We start from the raw sequence: 20,112 nt of genomic DNA, 5'->3' as shown, positions 1-20,112 counted from the left end.
CTATCCTGTTGACTAGTCACTTTACCCCTACCTACAGTATACTGCTGCTACTGTCTATTATCTATCCTGTTGCCTAGTTACTTTACCCCTACCTACAGTATACTGCTGCTACTGTCTATTATCTATCCTGTTGCCTAGTTACTTTACCCCTACCTACAGTATACTGCTGCTACTGTCTATTATCTATCCTGTTGCCTAGTCACTTTACCCCTACCTACAGTATACTGCTGCTACTGTCTATTATCTATCCTGTTGACTAGTCACTTCACCCTTCCCTACAGTATACTGTTGCTACTGTCTATTATCTAGTCACTTTACCCCTACCTACAGTATACTGCTGCTACTGTCTATTATCTATCCTGTTGTCTAGTCACTTTACCCCTACCTACAGTATACTGCTGCTACTGTCTATTATCTATCCTGTTGTCTAGTCACTTTACCCCTACCTACAGTATACTGCTGCTACTGTCTATTATCTATCCTGTTGCCTAGTTACTTTACCCCTACCTACAGTATACTGCTGCTACTGTCTATTATCTATCCTGTTGTCTAGTCACTTTACCCCTACCTACAATATACTGCTGCTACTGTCTATTATCTATCCTGTTGTCTAGTCACTTTACCCCTACCTACAGTATACTGCTGCTACTGTCTATTATCTAGTCACTTTACCCCTACCTACAGTATACTGCTGCTACTGTCTATTATCTATCCTGTTGTCTAGTCACTTTACCCCTACCTACAATATACTGCTGCTACTGTCTATTATCTATCCTGTTGTCTAGTCACTTTACCCCTACCTACAGTATACTGCTGCTACTGTCTATTATCTATCCTGTTGCCTAGTTACTTTACCCCTACCTACAGTATACTGCTGCTACTGTCTATTATCTATCCTGTTGTCTAGTCACTTTACCCCTACCTACAATATACTGCTGCTACTGTCTATTATCTATCCTGTTGTCTAGTCACTTTACCCCTACCTACAGTATACTGCTGCTACTGTCTATTATCTAGTCACTTTACCCCTACCTACAGTATACTGCTGCTACTGTCTATTATCTATCCTGTTGTCTAGTCACTTTACCCCTACCTACAATATACTGCTGCTACTGTCTATTATCTATCCTGTTGTCTAGTCACTTTACCCCTACCTACAGTATACTGCTGCTACTGTCTATTATCTATCCTGTTGCCTAGTCACTTTACCCCTACCTACAATATACTGCTGCTACTGTCTATTATCTATCCTGTTGACTAGTCACTTTACCCCTACCTACAATATACTGCTGCTGTCTATTATCTATCCTGTTGTCTAGTCACTTTACCCCTACCTACAATATACTGCTGCTACTGTCTATTATCTATCCTGTTGTCTAGTCACTTTACCCCTACCTACAGTATACTGCTGCTACTATCTATTATCTATCCTGTTGCCTAGTCACTTTACCCCTACCTACAGTATACTGCTGCTACTGTCTATTATCTATCCTGTTGCCTAGTTACTTTACCCCTACCTACAGTATACTGCTGCTACTGTCTATTATCTATCCTGTTGTCTAGTCACTTCACCCTTCCCTACAGTATACTGCTGCTACTGTCTATTATCTATCCTGTTGTCTAGTCACTTTACCCCTACCTACAGTATACTGCTGCTACTGTCTATTATCTATCCTGTTGCCTAGTCACTTTACCCCTACCTACAGTATACTGCTGCTACTGTCTATTATCTAGTCACTTTACCCCTACCTACAGTATACTGCTGCTACTGTCTATTATCTATCCTGTTGTCTAGTCACTTTACCCCTACCTACAGTATACTGCTGCTACTGTCTATTATCTATCCTGTTGTCTAGTCACTTTACCCCTACCTACAGTATACTGCTGCTACTGTCTATTATCTATCCTGTTGCCTAGTCACTTTACCCCTCCCTACAGTATACTGTTGCTACTGTCTATTATCTAGTCACTTTACCCCTACCTACAGTATACTGCTGCTACTGTCTATTATCTATCCTGTTGTCTAGTCACTTTACCCCTACCTACAGTATACTGCTGCTACTGTCTATTATCTATCCTGTTGACTAGTCCCTTTACCCCTACCTACAGTATACTGCTGCTACTGTCTATTATCTATCCTGTTGACTAGTCCCTTTACCCCTACCTACAGTATACTGCTGCTGTCTATTATCTATCCTGTTGCCTAGTCACTTTACCCCTACCTACAGTATACTGCTACTGTCTATTATCTATCCTGTTGCCTAGTCACTTTACCCCTACCTACAGTATACTGCTGCTACTGTCTATTATCTATCCTGTCGCCTAGTCACTTCACCCCTACCTACAGTATACTGCTGCTACTGTCTATTATCTATCCTGTTGCCTAGTCACTTTACCCCTACCTACAGTATACTGCTGCTACTGTCTATTATCTATCCTGTTGTCTAGTCACTTTACCCCTACCTACAGTATACTGCTGCTACTGTCTATTATCTATCCTGTTGTCTAGTCACTTTACCCCTACCTACAGTATACTGCTGCTACTGTCTATTATCTATCCTGTTGCCTAGTCACTTTACCCCTACCTACAGTATACTGCTGCTACTGTCTATTATCTATCCTGTTGTCTAGTCACTTTACCCCTACCTACAGTATACTGCTGCTACTGTCTATTATCTATCCTGTTGTCTAGTCACTTTACCCCTACCTACAGTATACTGCTGCTACTGTCTATTATCTATCCTGTTGCCTAGTCACTTTACCCCTACCTACAGTATACTGCTACTGTCTATTATCTATCCTGTTGTCTAGTCACTTTACCCCTACCTACAGTATACTGCTGCTACTGTCTATTATCTATCATGTTGCCTAGTCACTTTACCCCTACCTACAGTATACTGCTGCTACTGTCTATTATCTATCCTGTTGTCTAGTCACTTTACCCCTACCTACAGTATACTGCTGCTACTGTCTATTATCTATCCTGTTGCCTAGTTACTTTACCCCTACCTACAGTATACTGCTGCTACTGTCTATTATCTATCCTGTTGCCTAGTCACTTTACCCCTACCTACAGTATACTGCTGCTACTGTCTATTATCTATCCTGTTGCCTAGTCACTTTACCCCTACCTACAGTATACTGCTGCTACTGTCTATTATCTATCCTGTTGCATAGTTACTTTACCCCTACCTACAGTATACTGCTGCTACTGTCTATTATCTATCCTGTTGCCTAGTCACTTTACCCCTACCTACAGTATACTGCTGCTACTGTCTATTATCTATCCTGTTGTCTAGTCCCTTTACCCCTACCTACAGTATACTGCTACTGTCTATTATCTATCCTGTTGTCTAGTCACTTTACCCCTACCTACAGTATACTGCTGCTACTGTCTATTATCTAGTCACTTTACCCCTACCTACAGTATACTGCTGCTACTGTCTATTATCTATCCTGTTGTCTAGTCACTTTACCCCTCCCTACAGTATACTGCTGCTGTCTATTATCTATCCTGTTGTCTAGTCACTTTACCCCTACCTACAGTATACTGCTGCTACTGTCTATTATCTATCCTGTTGTCTAGTCACTTTACCCCTACCTACAGTATACTGCTGCTACTGTCTATTATCTATCCTGTTGTCTAGTCACTTTACCCCTACCTACAGTATACTGCTGCTACTGTCTATTATCTATCCTGTTGTCTAGTCACTTTACCCCTACCTACAGTATACTGCTGCTACTGTCTATTATCTATCCTGTTGTCTAGTCACTTTACCCCTACCTACAATATACTGCTGCTACTGTCTATTATCTATCCTGTTGTCTAGTCACTTTACCCCTACCTACAGTATACTGCTGCTACTGTCTATTATCTATCCTGTTGTCTAGTCACTTTACCCCTACCTACAGTATACTGCTGCTACTGTCTATTATCTATCCTGTTGCCTAGTCACTTTACCCCTACCTACAGTATACTGCTGCTACTGTCTATTATCTATCCTGTTGTCTAGTCACTTTACCCCTACCTACAGTATACTGCTGCTACTGTCTATTATCTATCCTGTTGTCTAGTCACTTTACCCCTACCTACAGTATACTGCTGCTACTGTCTATTATCTATCCTGTTGCCTAGTTACTTTATATTTTTTTGTATAGTTGTGTATATTATATTTGTTTTATGACTATTTAATTCTAAGTCATCATCTCTACAGAGCTGCTGCCTATGCTGTCTGACAAAATCACAATCTTAGTAGTTATTCAAAGTAAATAAGGCATACTTTTATGATTGCTGAATACCAACTAGGCTATCAATCACTTAGATCATGTATTTTCAGGTAGATGCCTCGCGAAGCAACTGCTCTGTTTCCCTCTCATGCGTTCTTCGGTCTCTTTTATGTAATAGGTGTCAAAGAAACAGACGGACAAGTAGGCGCGCAATGGATTATGGTCATTGTAGTTAAATACCACATTTTCTGCACTAAACTACGTAGAAAATTGGCCTGTTGGAAACTATAACTCCCGACTACATTGCATAGCTCGGGCTTCATCCGATTTATCTCTCCAGAAAATGTGCAATGTGCTTATTGAGCTCACAGAAGAAGAAAAAAACGAATGAAATGGAATTCAAATAATTGAACCTACATTGGTCAAATAATAAAATAACCGAAATGTTGGTTAAATCGCTCAACACTAATGACCAACTGACTCAATGGTGTGTGTACAGACAGTCTGTACCGTCTCGAGACAGGAGCAACCACTAAGGCTGGCACGGTAATTGTATAATAGTGTCAATTGACAATTATGGATGAAGACAGTCATTAAAATAAAATAACCGTCATTAAAATAAAACTCATTAACCGCTTTAATACATATTTTTATTTTAAAAAAGTTGTACATATTAAAGTCAACAAACTTTCCCCCCAAAAGCACCAAAGTTAAAGCCTGGTCCACATAGAACAGCCAATATAACGAGACAAAACGACCCAGTTCTAGAATGTTGTGCTGTGGACCGAACAGCTGACGGAAGACCGCTTGGCATTCAGACAAAAGTCAAGTTGAGTCTGTTTCCGCTGTAACATAGACTCTTAACAACGTGATGAAACTTTGTTGCCCCTCGTTTCATCAAAGGTGTTGTAGCAAATGAGTATCATAAAACACATGCCTCACAATGTCTTACCAAAACAGGCCACACTGGCTAACCAACACAGGAGACGGAGGATAAACTCTTTTTTACAAAACGTTTGCTATTCGAACAATTACAACGGTGACCGTGGTCATTTGGCTGACAAATAACCGTCTTTCTAAATTCCATGACCCACCACAACAAGAGAGAGGTGGAGACTACAGGCTGCAAGCAGACACTCCTCAATATCAGCCTGCCCTGAAGAATGCAAGGGCTTGTGTTATCTTTAAGGGAGAAACCGCCACACAGATTACTGGAATCACACACGCACAGTCAGATTGCGATAGTGAAGGGAAGGGATTTCTTATTAAGTTATATTGTTTTCCCTGGAAGAGGATCCTTACTAGTAGTAGTACATCTTGTTTCATTTGTCAGTCCAGTTTTACTGTACGCTTTATTTGTAGCACAGCAGTCAATAGCAGGTGCTTTAGGGAAGCACCTGGCATGAAGTTAGATAGGGGATGGGTTAGGGATGGGTAGCCAAGCTCTCAGCTCACACCTGATAGTCCCCAACTGTAACCAATTAACACCATTAAACGTATATATATATATAATGCCTTACAAAAGTATTCATCCCCATTTTGTTGCATTACAACCTGTAATTTAAATGGATTTTTTTTTGCATTTCATGTAATGGACATACACAAAATAGTCCAAATTGGTGAAGCGGAATGAAAAAAATAACTTGTTTCAAAAAATTCAAATAAATAAATAACGCAAAAGTGGTTCGTGCATATGTATTTACCCCCTTTGCTATGAAGCCCCTAAATAAGATCTGGTGCAACCAATTACCTTCAGAAGTCACATAATTAGTTAAATCAAGTCCACCTGTGTGAAATCTAAGTGTCACATGATCTGTCACATGATCTCAGTATATATACACACACATACACCTGTTCTGAAAGGCCCCAGAGTCTGCAACACCACTAAGCAAGGGGCACCACCAAGCAAGCGGCACCATGAAGACCAAAGAGCTCTCCAAACAGGTCAGGGACAAAGTTGGAGAAGTACAGATCAGTGTTGGGTTATAAAAATATATCATAAAACTTTGAACATCTCACAGAGCACCATTAAATCCATTATTTAAAAAAATGGCACCACAACAAACCTGCCAAGAGAGGGCCGCCCACCAAAACTCACGGACCAGGCAAGGAGGGCATTAATCAGAGAGGCAACAAAGAGACCAAAGATAACCCTGAAGGAGCTGCAAAGCTCCACAGCGGAGATTGGAGTATCTGTCCATAGGACCACTTCAAGCCGTACACTCCACAGAGCTGGGCTTTACGGAAGAGTGGCCAGAAAAAAGCCATTGCTTCAAGAACAAAATAAGCAAACATGTTTGGTGTTCGCCAAAGGGCATGTGGGAGACTCCCCAAACATATGGAAGAAGGTACTCTGGTCAGATGAGACTAAAATTGAGCTTTTTGGCCATCAAGGAAAACGCTATGTCTGGAATAAACCCAACACCTCTCATCACCCCGAGAACACCATCCCCACAGTGAAGCATGGTGGTGGCAGCATCATGCTGTGGGGATGTTTTTCCATCGGCAGGAACAGGGAAACTGGTCAGAATTGAAGGAATGATGGAGCTAAATACAGGGAAATTCTTGAGGGAAACCTGTTTGTCTTCCAGAGATTTGAGACTGGGACGGAGGTTCAACTTCCAGCAGGACAATGACCCTAAGCATACTGCTAAAGCAACATTTGAGTGGTTTAAGGGGAAACATTTAAATGTCTTGGAATGACCTAGTCAAAGCCCAGACCTCAATCCAATTGAGAATCTGTGGTATGACTTAAAGATTGCTGTACACCAGCGGAACCCATCCAACTTGAAGGATGGGCAAAAATCCCAGTGGCTAGATGTGCCAAGCTTATAGACACATACCCCAAGAGACTTGCAGCTGTAATTGATGCAAAAAGGTGGCTCTACAAAGTATATACTTTTTTTTTGGGGGGGGGGGGTAGTTATGCACGCTCAAGTTCTGTTTTTTGGTCTTATTTCTTGTTTGTTTAACAATAAAACAATATTTTGCATCTTCAAAGTGGTAGGCATGTTGTGTAAATCAAATGATACAAACCCCCCCCAAAAAAATTATTATAATAATTCCAGGTTGTAAGGCAACAAAATTGGAACAATGCAAAGGGGGTGAATAATTTCACAAGCCACTGTAGCCTAATCATTTATTCACATTGACCAGAATTCAATGACATCTTGAACAATCTACCTACACCGCCCTTTCAAAAAGCTTTTTTCAGCAGCATTCCTATTTTCTAACATACAGTACAAGTCAAAAGTTTGTACACACCTACTCATTCAAGGGTTTTTCTTTATTTTTACATTGTAAAATAATAGTGAAGACATCAAAACTATGAAATAACACATATGGAATCATGTAGTAACCAAAAAAAAGTGTTAAACAAATCAAAATATATTTGATATTTTTCAAATAGCCACCCTTTGCCTTGATGACAGCTTTGCACACTCTTGGCATTCTCTCAACCAGCTTCACCTGGAATGCTTTTCCAACAGTCTTGAAGGAGTTCCCACATATGCTGAGCACTTGTTGGCTGCTTTTCCTTCACTCTTCAGTTCCGACTCATCCCAAACCATCTCAATTGGGTTGAGGTCGGGGGATTGTGGAGGCCAGGTCATCTGATGCAGCACTCCATCACTCTCCTTTTTGGTAAAATAGCCCTTACACAGCCTGGATGTGTGTTGGGTCATTGTCCTGTTGAAAAACAAATGATAGTCCCACTAAGCCCAAACCAGATGGGATGGTGTATCGCTGCAGAATGCTGTGATAACCATGCTGGTTAAGTGTGCCTTGAATAAAATAAAATCACAGACAGTGTCACCAGCAAAGCACCCCCAAACCATAACACCTCCTCCTCCATGCTTTACGGTGGGAACTACATGCGGAGATCATCCGTTCACCCATACCACGTCTCACAAAGACACGGTGGTTGGAACCAAAAATCTCCAATTTGGACTCCAGACCAATGGACAAATTTCCACCGGTCTAATGTCTATTGCTCGTGTTTCCTGGCCCAAGCAGTTCTCTTCCTTAATTTGTTTCCTTTAGTAGTGGTTTCTTTGCAGCAATTCGAACATGAAGGCCTGATTCACACAGTCTCCTCTGAACAGTTGATGTTGAGATCTGTGACTTAACTCTGTGAAGTGTTTATTTGGGCTGCAATTTCTGAGGCTGGTAACTAACTTATCCTCTACAGCAGAGGTAACTCTGGGTTTTACATTCCTGTGGCGGTCCTCATAGCGCTTGAAGGTTTTTGCGACTGCACTGGAAGAACCTTTCAAAGTTCTTGACATTTTCCAGATTGACTGATCATCATGTCTTAAAGTAATGATGCACTGTTGTTTCTCTTTGCTTATTTGAGCTGTTCTTGCCATAATACGGACTTGGTCTTTTACCAAATAGGGCTATCTTCTGTATACCCCCACTATCTTGTCACAACACAACTGATTGGCTCAAACGCATTAAGAAGGAAATAAATTCCACAAATTAACTTTTAAGGCGGTACACCTGTTAATTGAAATGCATTCCAGTATAATTATTATTTTATTTTTTTATAAAAATGTACGCACTCACTAACTGCAAGTTGCTCTGGATAAGAGCGTCTGCTAAATGACTAAAATGTACAATTCCAGGTGACTACCCCATGAAGCTGGTTGAGAGAATGCCAAGCGTGAGCAAAGCTGTCATCAAGGCAAAGGGTGGCTACTTTGAAGAACCTCAAATATAAAATATATTTTGATTTGTTTAACACTTTTTTGGTTACTACATGATTCCATGTGTGTTATTTCATAGTTTTGATGTTTTCACTATTATTCTACAATGTAAAAAATTAAGAAAAACCCTTGAAGGAGTAGGTGTCCAAACTTTTGACTGGTAGTGTACGTCAGGTCTGGCAGTCGATGTACAGACGGCTATAGGAAAGATTTACTCATAATGTTAAATAAAAATAAAAAAATAAAATAAATAATAATGTTACAAAATGACATAGGCATAATGCCAAAGCTAATACAGATAGAGAGAAACCACTACAGTCTACGACGTTGTAGTCTACTTCTGCTACGCTGCTTTGACGATCCATCTTCACAGCAAAACTCTGACGACAACAACAAGCAACTAACTGTCTGTGCACCTGACCTAGGTCTACGCTAATTCACAGAAATCCCAGGACAAAAGCACCCACTGGGGACAGCCTCAGCACCAGTATCACGTGACATCATTAGTCAAACAAGTTTCAAACAAGTTTTAGTTCTTAGCATAATATTGTTCCATCGCACAATGTTCATAGTCCACAACACAGAATGCTGTTTTTTCCATAATATATTGTCCATCTGCAGCTTTCTAAACATTCCTACCTACTGAATAGGAACTTGGTGAGGGGGGCTGGTCTGCCCTGACTGAGTAGCGTAGCCTGTTTAGTGCACCTGCCCCATCCCTAGGTAGAGGTAGGGCAGGCAGGGAAGGAGAGTGGTAGGGCAGGCAGGGGAGGAGAGTGGTAGGGCAGGCAGGGGAGGAGAGTGGTAGGGCAGGCAGGGGAGGAGAGTGGTAGGGCAGGCAGGGAAGGAGAGTGGTAGGGCAGGCAGGGGAGGAGGGTGGTAGGGCAGGCAGGGGAGGAGGGTGGTAGGGCAGGCAGGGAAGGAGAGTGGTAGGGCAGGCAGGGAAGGAGAGTGGTAGGGCAGGCAGGGGAGGAGGGTGGTAGGGCAGGCAGGGGAGGAGAGTGGTAGGGCAGGCAGGGGAGGAGAGTGGTAGGGCAGGCAGGGGAGGAGAGTGGTAGGGCAGGCAGGGGAGGAGAGTGGTAGGGCAGGCAGGGGAGGAGAGTGGTAGGGCAGGCAGGGGAGGAGAGTGGTAGGGCAGGCAGGGGAGGAGGGTGGTAGGGCAGGCAGGGGAGGAGAGTGGTAGGGCAGGCGGGGAAGGAGAGTGGTAGGGCAGGCGGGGAAGGAGAGTGGTAGGGCAGGCGGGGAAGGAGAGTGGTAGGGCAGGCGGGGAAGGAGAGTGGTAGGGCAGGCGGGGAAGGAGAGTGGTAGGGCAGGCGGGGAAGGAGAGTGGTAGGGCAGGCGGGGAAGGAGAGTGGTAGGGCAGGCGGGGAAGGAGAGTGGTAGGGCAGGCGGGGGAGGAGGGTGGTAGGGCAGGCGGGGGAGGAGGGTGGTAGGGCAGGCGGGGGAGGAGGGTGGTAGGGCAGGCGGGGGAGGAGGGTGGTAGGGCAGGCGGGGGAGGAGGGTGGTAGGGCAGGCGGGGGAGGAGGGTGGCAGGGCAGGCAGGGAAGGAGAGTGGCCAGTCATGCATGGAGAAGCAGGGTCCTAACATGGGGTAGACTCAGAGCCACTGGGGTGAGCTGTTATGCACTGGCAGACCTGCCAAGCACAATTATTACCATGTGACCCAGACCCAGTGAGCTCAGAAAACTGAGGGGTTGGTGGGAAATGTGACCACCTAGTCCAGACCTGGGTTTGTGTGTCGGAGCGTTTGAAGAAATGGGACAAGGAACCATCACTTTTTCACTCCCAAATGAAGCATGCCAAAAAGTGATGATATACATATGAAGCAGTGCATTCGTTTGAGATTACACTTTGATCTCATAAAGTTACAATGTAGTTTAGCAGTGATTTTCAAACTGACACTTGAGATGTCTTAAAAACGGATTTTTTTAACTGCCAAAAATATAAAGAAACATTTGTGAGGGACAAGCCTGTATTCGTAGCTAATGAAAGAGTTATGTAGGTCTACATGGTATTAGTTCGAGAGTAAACAACAATAAATACATTATTGAAACAGTGATGTAGCTACTGTTAAACTCAATTGAAAAATGTCTTGCTATGTTTGCTAAAACATCAACAAAAACGATGAGATAATTAGCTATAGCTAGCTAGTTGATTGGCTTTCTAGTAAAATAGATGCTAACTAGTAGTAAACCTAGCTCGATCACCTGTTGCAAGAGGATCTCAATCACAAATCTTAATAAAGATAGCTAGCTAGATAGTTATATTTTGTAAGGAACAGTAGCAAATGATAGATTGACCACAATTAGCTAGCACATTTTCTCTAGTACTGTAGCCAGCTAGCTCTCTTGGTAGCCAACTAGCTCTAACTTGGATAGCAAGCTACCTAGCTATAAACTAGCTAGGTCAACGTAATTAAATACAGAATTGAACTACGGTACGCATTTCAGTACTGTCGGTAGCTAGCTACTTAAGCATCTCTACATGTAGTTTGTCTCTGTACCTTTATCAAACAGCTAGCTGGCCTATAGATAGCTAACATTAGCTAGATTACTTGCCAACTACCTTAACATACTGGTTAGCTAACTACTGTAGCTTCTAAATGGATCTCTGCAACAAGTGAGAGAAACAACGGCGCATCCACCTGATCTGTTCGAAAGCTTACCGTGAAAGAAAACACAGAAGTCTGTGATCTAATTTCAAAGAAATCGGTCTGCCGTGTAAATCAGTGCACTCAAACGATTAAATTCAACAAGTATTCCCACTCTTTTCTCCGTCCAGTTCGTCTTCCCTACACTCTCCGATCAAGAATTGTGGGAACAATCCCTGTTTTACACACGACGCATTCCACAGGCTGATTCTAGGCTGATTATCCTAGGCTTGGGTTCAGAATTAAAGGGATACTCACTACTTTTCTCACGCCAATAAGTAGGTCATTAATTATGGTTGTTTACTTTTCCTGCATTCGGTAAACATTTGGAGGAGGTTGGAGTTGAATTAATTTGGGCATGTAGCGTTTTAGAAGATTCCAACTGGAAAAGTATTTAATATTTTTACTAAAATGTAAGTCATCCACAGTATGTCTTTCATTCTTGTGTGTGTGTGCCTGGCTGCCTGCTTGCATTTGTGTGCGTGTGTTTTGTATTACTGCCTGCTGCCTGTCTGTCACTGGTTAGTGTTAAATCACAAGGCAGCCCAGTCCTAAGCGTCCTGACTGTTTGGTGCCTTGTGAGATATATCAGTGTGATTTGTTTAACGCTTAATAAGCAAACTAAAGTAAACAGTCATCCATAATATTCCCCAGCTGTCTTGTCCTGCTGTCCGATTTATGCCTGTTTTTAGGTGATTGTGGGCTTTGTCTCTCTACTCAGGTCTATAAATACTTCAAGCCCTTTAAGTGGAAAAAAATGAGTTTCAGGTAGGATAATCTACTACCAGTATAGTAGATGATATACTGTAGCTATATCTGACTTCTCCTAGACAATAAACTGAATAAGAGTAACCAGGCAGATATAAGGCAGTAGTTTCCTCATTCCAGAGTGGAATTAGAGTATAATATGAAATGGACACTGAGACTACAAGTTCCCCATACAGTTTAAAAACTAAGAGGAGAGAGAGAGAGAGAGAGAGAGAGAGAGAGAGAGAGAGAGAGAGAGAGAGAGAGAGAGAGAGAGAGAGAGAGACAGAGAGACAGAGAGACAGAGAGAGAGAGAGAGAGAGAGAGAGAGAGAGAGAGAGAGCGAGAGAGAGAGAGAGAGAGAGAGAGAGACTTCTCCATGTGTTTACAGTCACACTGTTTCCCAGAGGATTCCCCTCCCAAATAATCACTGCAGACCATGTGTGCAAAGAGAAGGGTCTATGAAAATCCATTAACACAAGTTGTGACATTAACGTATACAAAAAACGGCAGGCCCAAATGTCGTTCTATCCAGTAGCTGGGTACTATATACTATAAGTGATGTGTGGCTTGAGGCCCAACTACAGTTTCAAACAATGCTGTTTGGACTTGAGATAAGATGGTAAGAGGGAAGGGGACACACACAGCCTAGAAACCATGTAAGAAGTGAACTATTTTTGGCTCAACTCATTCAATATAACAATAACAAGGGTACAAAACAAATGAAGCAGCAAATAAACAAACATCCTCCCTTATTTGCAGAAAGGGGACTTTTACTTCAACCGCAGCTCAATTACATTAGTAAACAGAGAGAGAGTATTTTTTTGGATGAGAAATTAAATTCAGTGACTGACATACCTTTCCCCGTGGGTTCCTTCCTTGTTATTCCAAGAGGTTAGGATTTTTGTCTCAGGCCATTACTTGGAAACTCAGATTAATTGAATACTTTCGGCCAGCCAAACGTAAAGAGCATGCGGTTTCGTGAAGTAGTGGGAATTAGTGTCTGTGGGTGGTACGATATTCCATTGGGTCTCATGCAAGTCATTCAATAAGCCCCTCTGCTCTGTTTGGTGCCAATATTTCAGTCATCCTTTTCCCCTAACAGCTATACTATTGCATTGCATTAATATGTCCATGTCAACGTCCAAAGAAAGGCTGTTATGTGGGAGTGATTTAAAAAACAACAATTAATACTGTGGTATCTGAGGAATTTATGACTTTGCTAATGGTTTCAAATGGTTTTAGAGGATGTTGACTCAGCTTAAAGGGAGCATCTGGAGAGTAGTTCTATAGGGGCACCCTAAAGCCGAGGAAGTCTGTTAGGTGGCCTCCTGGGATTGGTCTGTAGGGAAAACACCCATATTATGTAACATAGGGCATAGGATATAAATACCACGGTCAAAACAAAGGAGGACAGAACAACATATTACAGATTGGGGTCGTTGTTCTCCAGATATTCTGCAGATATCTGTAAATTGACGCTGTCACCCTTTGATGTAAATAAACCTTTATAATCAAAGTACAGTGTCAGCGGAATTCTTGTTCTCACAGCATCTCAGCATAGTTTTCTCGACACCACAATACCACTTCCCTCTTACACTGGTATCAGACCGTTATGCTATTCCTCTCCTGTCTGTGTGTGTTTAGTGTTTCTTTTCCCCGTCATCTGCTGATGGTGCCTCGCCGTCACACCAAAGAGAGGGATACTTCATCATGACTCTTTCGCCATGAGGCTACATAATGGAATGATTTCAGTGCCAACAGAAATTGTACTTGAATTCAATATTAAGTCAACGCAGTTTCAAATCATGAAAAATAAAATATCAATATCTTTTAATACAAATTCAAAATTATAGAATTCAAATACAATTTCTGTTGGCACTGAAATCACTCCACACTACAATGTGTAATATCATCTTATCATCTGGACTGCTCCTGCATAGGGGGTGAGGAAAGAGTGACAGAAGGAGAAGCACATTGGTGTTGAAACATCCTGTTCAGCTTTCAGAGTGGAGTGCTTCTATTGTAGTTGTAAACATTGTCTGGTAGCAACACTTTATCTTACTTACGGTACAGAACATTCCAGGCATTTACTCATAAAGTACATGGTGAAATAGCAATCACACAATAATGAGGTATGAATTACGTGTTCACTTCTTAGATAGTTACCAATTCTGTAGAATTCTATGAAGTAAGTTCCACTGTTACCACATACTTCCTAGTAGGCCTAAATACCATGTTAACAGTTGAAACAGTCACTTCTGTCACGACTTCCGCCGAGGCTGCTTCCCCTCCTTGTTCGGGCAGGTTTCGGCGTTCGCCGTCACCGGCTTACTAGCTGCTTCCGATCCATTTATCATCACTCCACTCGTCTTGTCTAATTAATCACACACACCTGGTCCTTATCCCCAATTAGTCATTGTATAAGTGTTCCCTCTGCTTCCTTGTCTGTGTGGGTGATTGTTTGTAGTGAGCTGTGTGTAGCTCGGTTGAGCTACCCTTACCTTGTTGTTGCCAGGGTAGATATTTCCCCTGTGCCTGAGTTTTGTTGTCGCATGCTTGCGGAACTGTTTATCGACGGAATAACGTTTTTGGATGCGTATTACTCTCCTGCGCCTGACTCCTCCTATCACACGCATCACAGAATCACCCACCAGTTTATCGAAGGACAACATGGTGTCCCAGCAGGCTAGCTCCCGTCGGACGTCCTCCTGCAAATGGCACCGAAAATGGTCAATCAGGGCCCGCTCGTTCCACCCGGACCCCGCTGCCAGCGTCCGGAACTCCAACGCGAAGTCCTGCGCGGTCCTCGTCCCCTGCCTCAGGTGGACCAGTCGCTCACCCGCCTCTCGACCCTCGGGCGGGTGGTCGAATACCGCCCGAAAGAGGCGAGCGGACTCCCTGTAGCTCCTCCTTCGTTCCACACCGCGTTGGCCCACTCCAGGGCTTTCCCACAGAGGCGGGAAACGAGGACGGACACCTTCTCCCGCTCCGATGGTGCCGGCCTGATGCCGGCCAAATTAGATCTCAGGAGTGCGTACAACCTGGTGCGTATCCGAGAAGGAGATGAGTGGAAGACAGCATTCAGCACAAACACGGGACATTATGAATACCTGGTGATGCCCTATGGTTTGATGAACGCTCCCATCCATCTTCCAGTCCTTTGTGAACGAGGTGTTTCGGGACATGCTTGGTCGCGGTGTAGTGGTCTACATCGATGACATCCTGGTGTATTCTGCTACGCGCGCCGAGCATGTGTCCCTGGTTCGCAAGGTGCTGGCCCGACTGTTGGAAAATGACCTTTATGCTAAGGCAGAGAAGTGTATGTTTTTCCAGCAGTCCGTCTCCTTCCTTGGATACCCCATTTCCACCTCTGGTGTGGAGATGGAGGGAGATCGCATTTCAGCCGTGCGTAATTGGCCGACTCCAACCACGGTTAAGGAGGTGCAGCGCTTCCTTGGCTTTGCCAACTATTATCGGAGGTTTGTCCGGGGCTTTGGCAAGGTCGCAGCTCCCATTACCTCCCTGTTGAAGGGTGGGCCATCCCGGCTCCGCTGGTTTGCTGAGGCTGACCTGGCCTTCAGCAAACTGCGGGGTCTGTTCACCTCAGCCCCAGTACTGGCCCACCCCGATTCATCACTACCGTTCGTAGTGGAGGTGGATGCATCCGAGGTTGGGATAGTAGCTGTCCTGTCTCAACGCTCGGGTACGCCACCCAAGCTTCGTCCCTGTGCGTTCTTTTCGAAGAAGCTCAGCCCGGCGGAGCAGAACTACGGCATTGGTGATCGGGAGCTGTTGGCTGTTGTCGGAGCCTTGACCGTGTGGAGGCATTGGCTCGAGGGGGCAAAACACCCTTTCCTCGTCTTGACGGACCACCGTAACCTGGAGTACATCCGGGCAGCGAGGAGGCTGAATCCTCGGCAGGCCAGGTGGGCCCTATTCTTCACCAGGTTTGATTTCACTCTATCATACATCCCGGGTACGAAGAACGTGAAGGCAGACGCGCTGTCCCGGCTGTATGACACAGAGGAGAGGCCCAGAGACAACACTCCCATACTGCCGGCCTCCTGCATTGTGGCGCCGGTAGTATGGGCGATGGACACGGATATAGAGCAGACATTACGCACGGATCCCTCTCCACCTCAGTGTCCAGATGGGCTACAGTACATGCCTGCTCTTATCTGTGATCGTCTGATCTTCTGGGCACACACATCACCCTCCTCTGGTCACCCAGGTATCGGTCGTACAGTGCGCTGCCTGAGCGGAAAGTACTGGTGGCCTACCTTGGCTAAGGACGTGAGGGTGTACGTCTCCTCCTGTTCGGTGTGCGCCCAGAGTAAGGCACCTAGGCACCTCCCTGCAGGTATGCTACAACCGTTACCAGTTCCACAACGACCATGGTCTCACCTTAGCATTGATTTTCTGACTGATCTTCCCCTCTCCCAAGGTAACGCCACCATCCTGGTCGTTGTGGACCGCTTCTCAAAGTCCTGCAGCCTCCTTCCTCTGCCCGGTCTCCCCACAGCCCTGCAGACTGCGGAGGCCCTGTTTACTCATGTCTTCCGGCACTACGGGGTACCAGAGGATATAGTGTCGGACCGAGGTCCCCAGTTCACGTCCATGGTCTGGAAGGCGTTCATGGAACGTCTGGGGGTCTCGGTCAGTCTGACCTCTGGGTTCCACCCCGAGAGTAATGGGCAGGTGGAACGGGTAAATCAGGACGTGGGTAGGTTCCTGCGGTCCTACTGCCAGGACCATGGGACCATGGATGCTGCCCATGTTCACCTCAAACGCGTTGTGCGTCGTCAGAAGGCCAAAGCTGACCGCCACCGCAGTGAGGCCCCCGTCTTTGTACCGGGGGATCGGGTCTGGCTCTCGACCCGGAATCTGCTCCTCCGCCTACCCTGCCGGAAGCTGAGCCCGCGGTTTGTGGGGCCGTTCAAAGTCCTGAGGAGAGTCAACGAGGTCACATATAGGTTATTACTTCCCCCTGATTACCGTATTAACCCTCGTTTCATGTGTCTCTCCTCAGGCCGGTGGTAGCTGGTTCGCTCCAGGAGTCTGAGGTGCGGGAGGTCCCTCCACCTCCTCTGGACATTGAGGGGGCCCCGGCGTACTCGGTCCATTCCATCCTGGATTCGAGGCGTCGGGTATGGGGCTTTCAGTACCTCGTGGAGTGGGAGGGGTACGGTCCGGAGGAACGGTGCTGGGTCCCAGTGAGGGATATCCTCGATCCCTCCATGTTACGGGATTTCCACCGTCGCCATCCGGCTCGCCCTGCTCCGTGTCCTCCTGGCCGTCCCCGAGGCCGGGGTCGGCGCGCTGCTGGAGCCACGCGTCAAGGGGGGGGGGGGTACTGTCACGACTTCCGCCGAGGCTGCTTCCCCTCCTTGTTCGGGCAGGTTTCGGCGTTCGTCGTCACCGGCTTACTAGCTGCTGCCGATCCATTTATCATCACTCCACTTGTCTTGTCTAATTAATCACACACACCTGGTCCTTATCCCCAATTAGTCATTGTATAAGTGTTCCCTCTGCTTCCTTGTCTGTGTGGGTGATTGTTTGTAGTGAGCTGTGTGTAGCTCGGTTGAGCTACCCTTACCTTGTTGTTGCCAGGGTAGATATTTCCCCTGTGCCTGAGTGTTGTTGTCGCATGCTTGCGCAACTGTTTATCGACGGAATAAACTCTTTGGATGCGTATTACTCTCTTGCGCCTGACTCCTTCTATCACACACATCACAGGTATTGAATGAAGTGCAACTGCGATGTTTGTCTTTTCACCGGTCTGACGTTCTCAGTGTTTACGGCAAAGCTCGGGGGGGGACAGGTCATGTAAAGAACGAAACCAAACAGACGGGGTGGCGTGCACATGACCTGACAGTTCAAGTAAATGTAGTTGTTCTGGATTCTCTCCAACCGTCCATGTAACCAGTTCAAGGTTCTGTGTGGCGGACATGGTCATTACTATCTGGCCAAGTTGCAAAGTCAGAAGCCCCGCCTAGTTCTACAATTCCTCTTTTTAAAATCAGATTTTAAACCTAACCTTAACCACACTGCTAACCTTAAGCCTTACCCTAACCTTAACCACACTGCTAACCTTATGCCTTACCCTAACCTTAAATTGAGACCAAAAAAAGCTAATTTTAGCTTTCATAAATTTTTATGATATAGCCAATTTTGACTTTGCAGCTTGGGCATCTAGTGGGAACCATGCCCTTCCTCCATTACACAAGCAGAAGCTATCAACAGGAAGTGAAATGAAGCAGTTGCAACATTTTCTAAAAAAGGAGCAGAGGAGTGTGTTGATTATAAGTCATAAACAGAGTATGCAGAGAGCAGTAGGTCCCACTGGACACAAACTTTAGACCTATTAAAAAAAAAAAAACGAGTCTCATTGAATTGAAAAAAGTATGTCGATATAGAATGTGGAAACAACGTTGATTCTTACCGGTTTGCGCCCAGTGGGAAAGGTGTGTGTGTGTGTGAGGTACACTTGAAGAGTGTGTGAAGGCCGGGTGTACACTACGTTAGAGTGTGTGAAGGCCAGGTGTACACTACGTTAGAGTGTGTGAAGGCCGGGTGTACACTACGTTAGAGTGTGTGAAGGCCGGGTGTAGACTACGTTAGAGTGTGTGAAGGCCGGGTGTACACTACGTTAGAGTGTGTTAGTTAGTGTGCTACTCACTCAGGCACTGCAGGCCATGCTTTCTCTGCAGGGCCTTACTGCATAGTGAGCAGGTGGCACAGCAGGAGAAGGAGCCCGGCACCAACTTATGCCCACTGCTAGTAGTGTGATGCAGTTTATCTTTGTCTTTGGGTTGTTCCCTCTCCCTTTCCTTCTCTCTGTGTTGCTCCTTCTCTCTGTTCTTACCCTGCTGGGGAACGAAAGAGAAACAGTGTCAGCTTTCATCTTTAACGCTGTACTTTTAATAATGTACTGTGGTGATTTTTTATTTTATTTTTTATACAACATAAGGAGTGACTGTATGGTGGGGTATATAACAGGGCAACGGGGCTGATTCAGAGGATTCGGGTGAAAAGAGATTTACAGTCAGACATTCTGTTCCCACACAATAATATGATGAAATTAGGATGTCAATTAACAATAGCTTTCACAATACTGACTGACAGTAATGTTGCTTAGCGCCGAGGATTTGACCTTATAATGACATGTTGTTGAAATCAACATATCCTAGCTAAAAAGGCAGTGACTGTAAAAAAAACATGTTTACAGTCACAGACTACAGTATAATGTTAAATGAGTGTCATGAGCCTCTCACTCCACCGGGTTACCACCTTAATTTTCTTCCACTCTGCTCACCACTCTCTCTACTCAGCCTAACTAGCTCCACCTGTCCCTGCTCTGCTCTGCTCTAATTACTCTGCCAGCTGCGCTGCATTACCCACTACCTCTCCCAGTATTTAAGGCCCTGTCTTTCAGCTCTCCGGTGTCAGATCGTCTGCAAAGCTCACACCCGGAACCTGTTTGCTCGCGCTTCTGGCTCACCCTGGTTTTGTGACCCCGGACCTGCCTGATTTTTGGATACTCTTCTGCCCCAGGAGATCCAGACCTGCTTCTGCCATAACGACTCCTGACTACTCTTCAATCCCGGTAACTCTGACCAGCCTTCTGCCTTGCTACTACGTATTTTGGATTTCCCTTGAACTGTACTGCTGCCTTGTTTCATTCCGCCCTGTTGTGTCTGTGTCTCCCCCCCCCAGGACTTCTGGACCACCCACCACCGGCTTCATAGGACGCATCGCTGCCACTGGGGGGGGCACAGA

General features: G+C 45.1%; 1 protein-coding gene across 1 annotated transcript in view; it reads right to left on the bottom strand.

Moving 5' to 3' along the window:
- The window catches only part of LOC311126713 (rho guanine nucleotide exchange factor 18-like), a gene marked incomplete at both ends in the record, with an annotated part of 51,318 nt that extends 34,209 nt beyond the window's left edge, over window positions 1–17,109 (bottom strand). The window contains 2 exons of the mRNA XM_084200705.1: window positions 11,599–11,626; window positions 17,077–17,109. Of these exons, the coding sequence (XP_084056831.1) occupies window positions 11,599–11,626; window positions 17,077–17,109 (61 nt within the window). The remainder of the gene's footprint in view (window positions 1–11,598; window positions 11,627–17,076) is intronic.
- Window positions 17,110–20,112: the final 3,003 nt, after the last annotated feature.

Source organism: Coregonus lavaretus (genome assembly GCF_964263955.1).
Source record: "Coregonus lavaretus genome assembly, contig: HAP1_SCAFFOLD_3294, whole genome shotgun sequence".
Classification (NCBI taxonomy): Eukaryota; Metazoa; Chordata; class Actinopteri; order Salmoniformes; family Salmonidae; genus Coregonus; species Coregonus lavaretus.
This window is presented reverse-complemented; position numbering and strand designations above follow the sequence as displayed.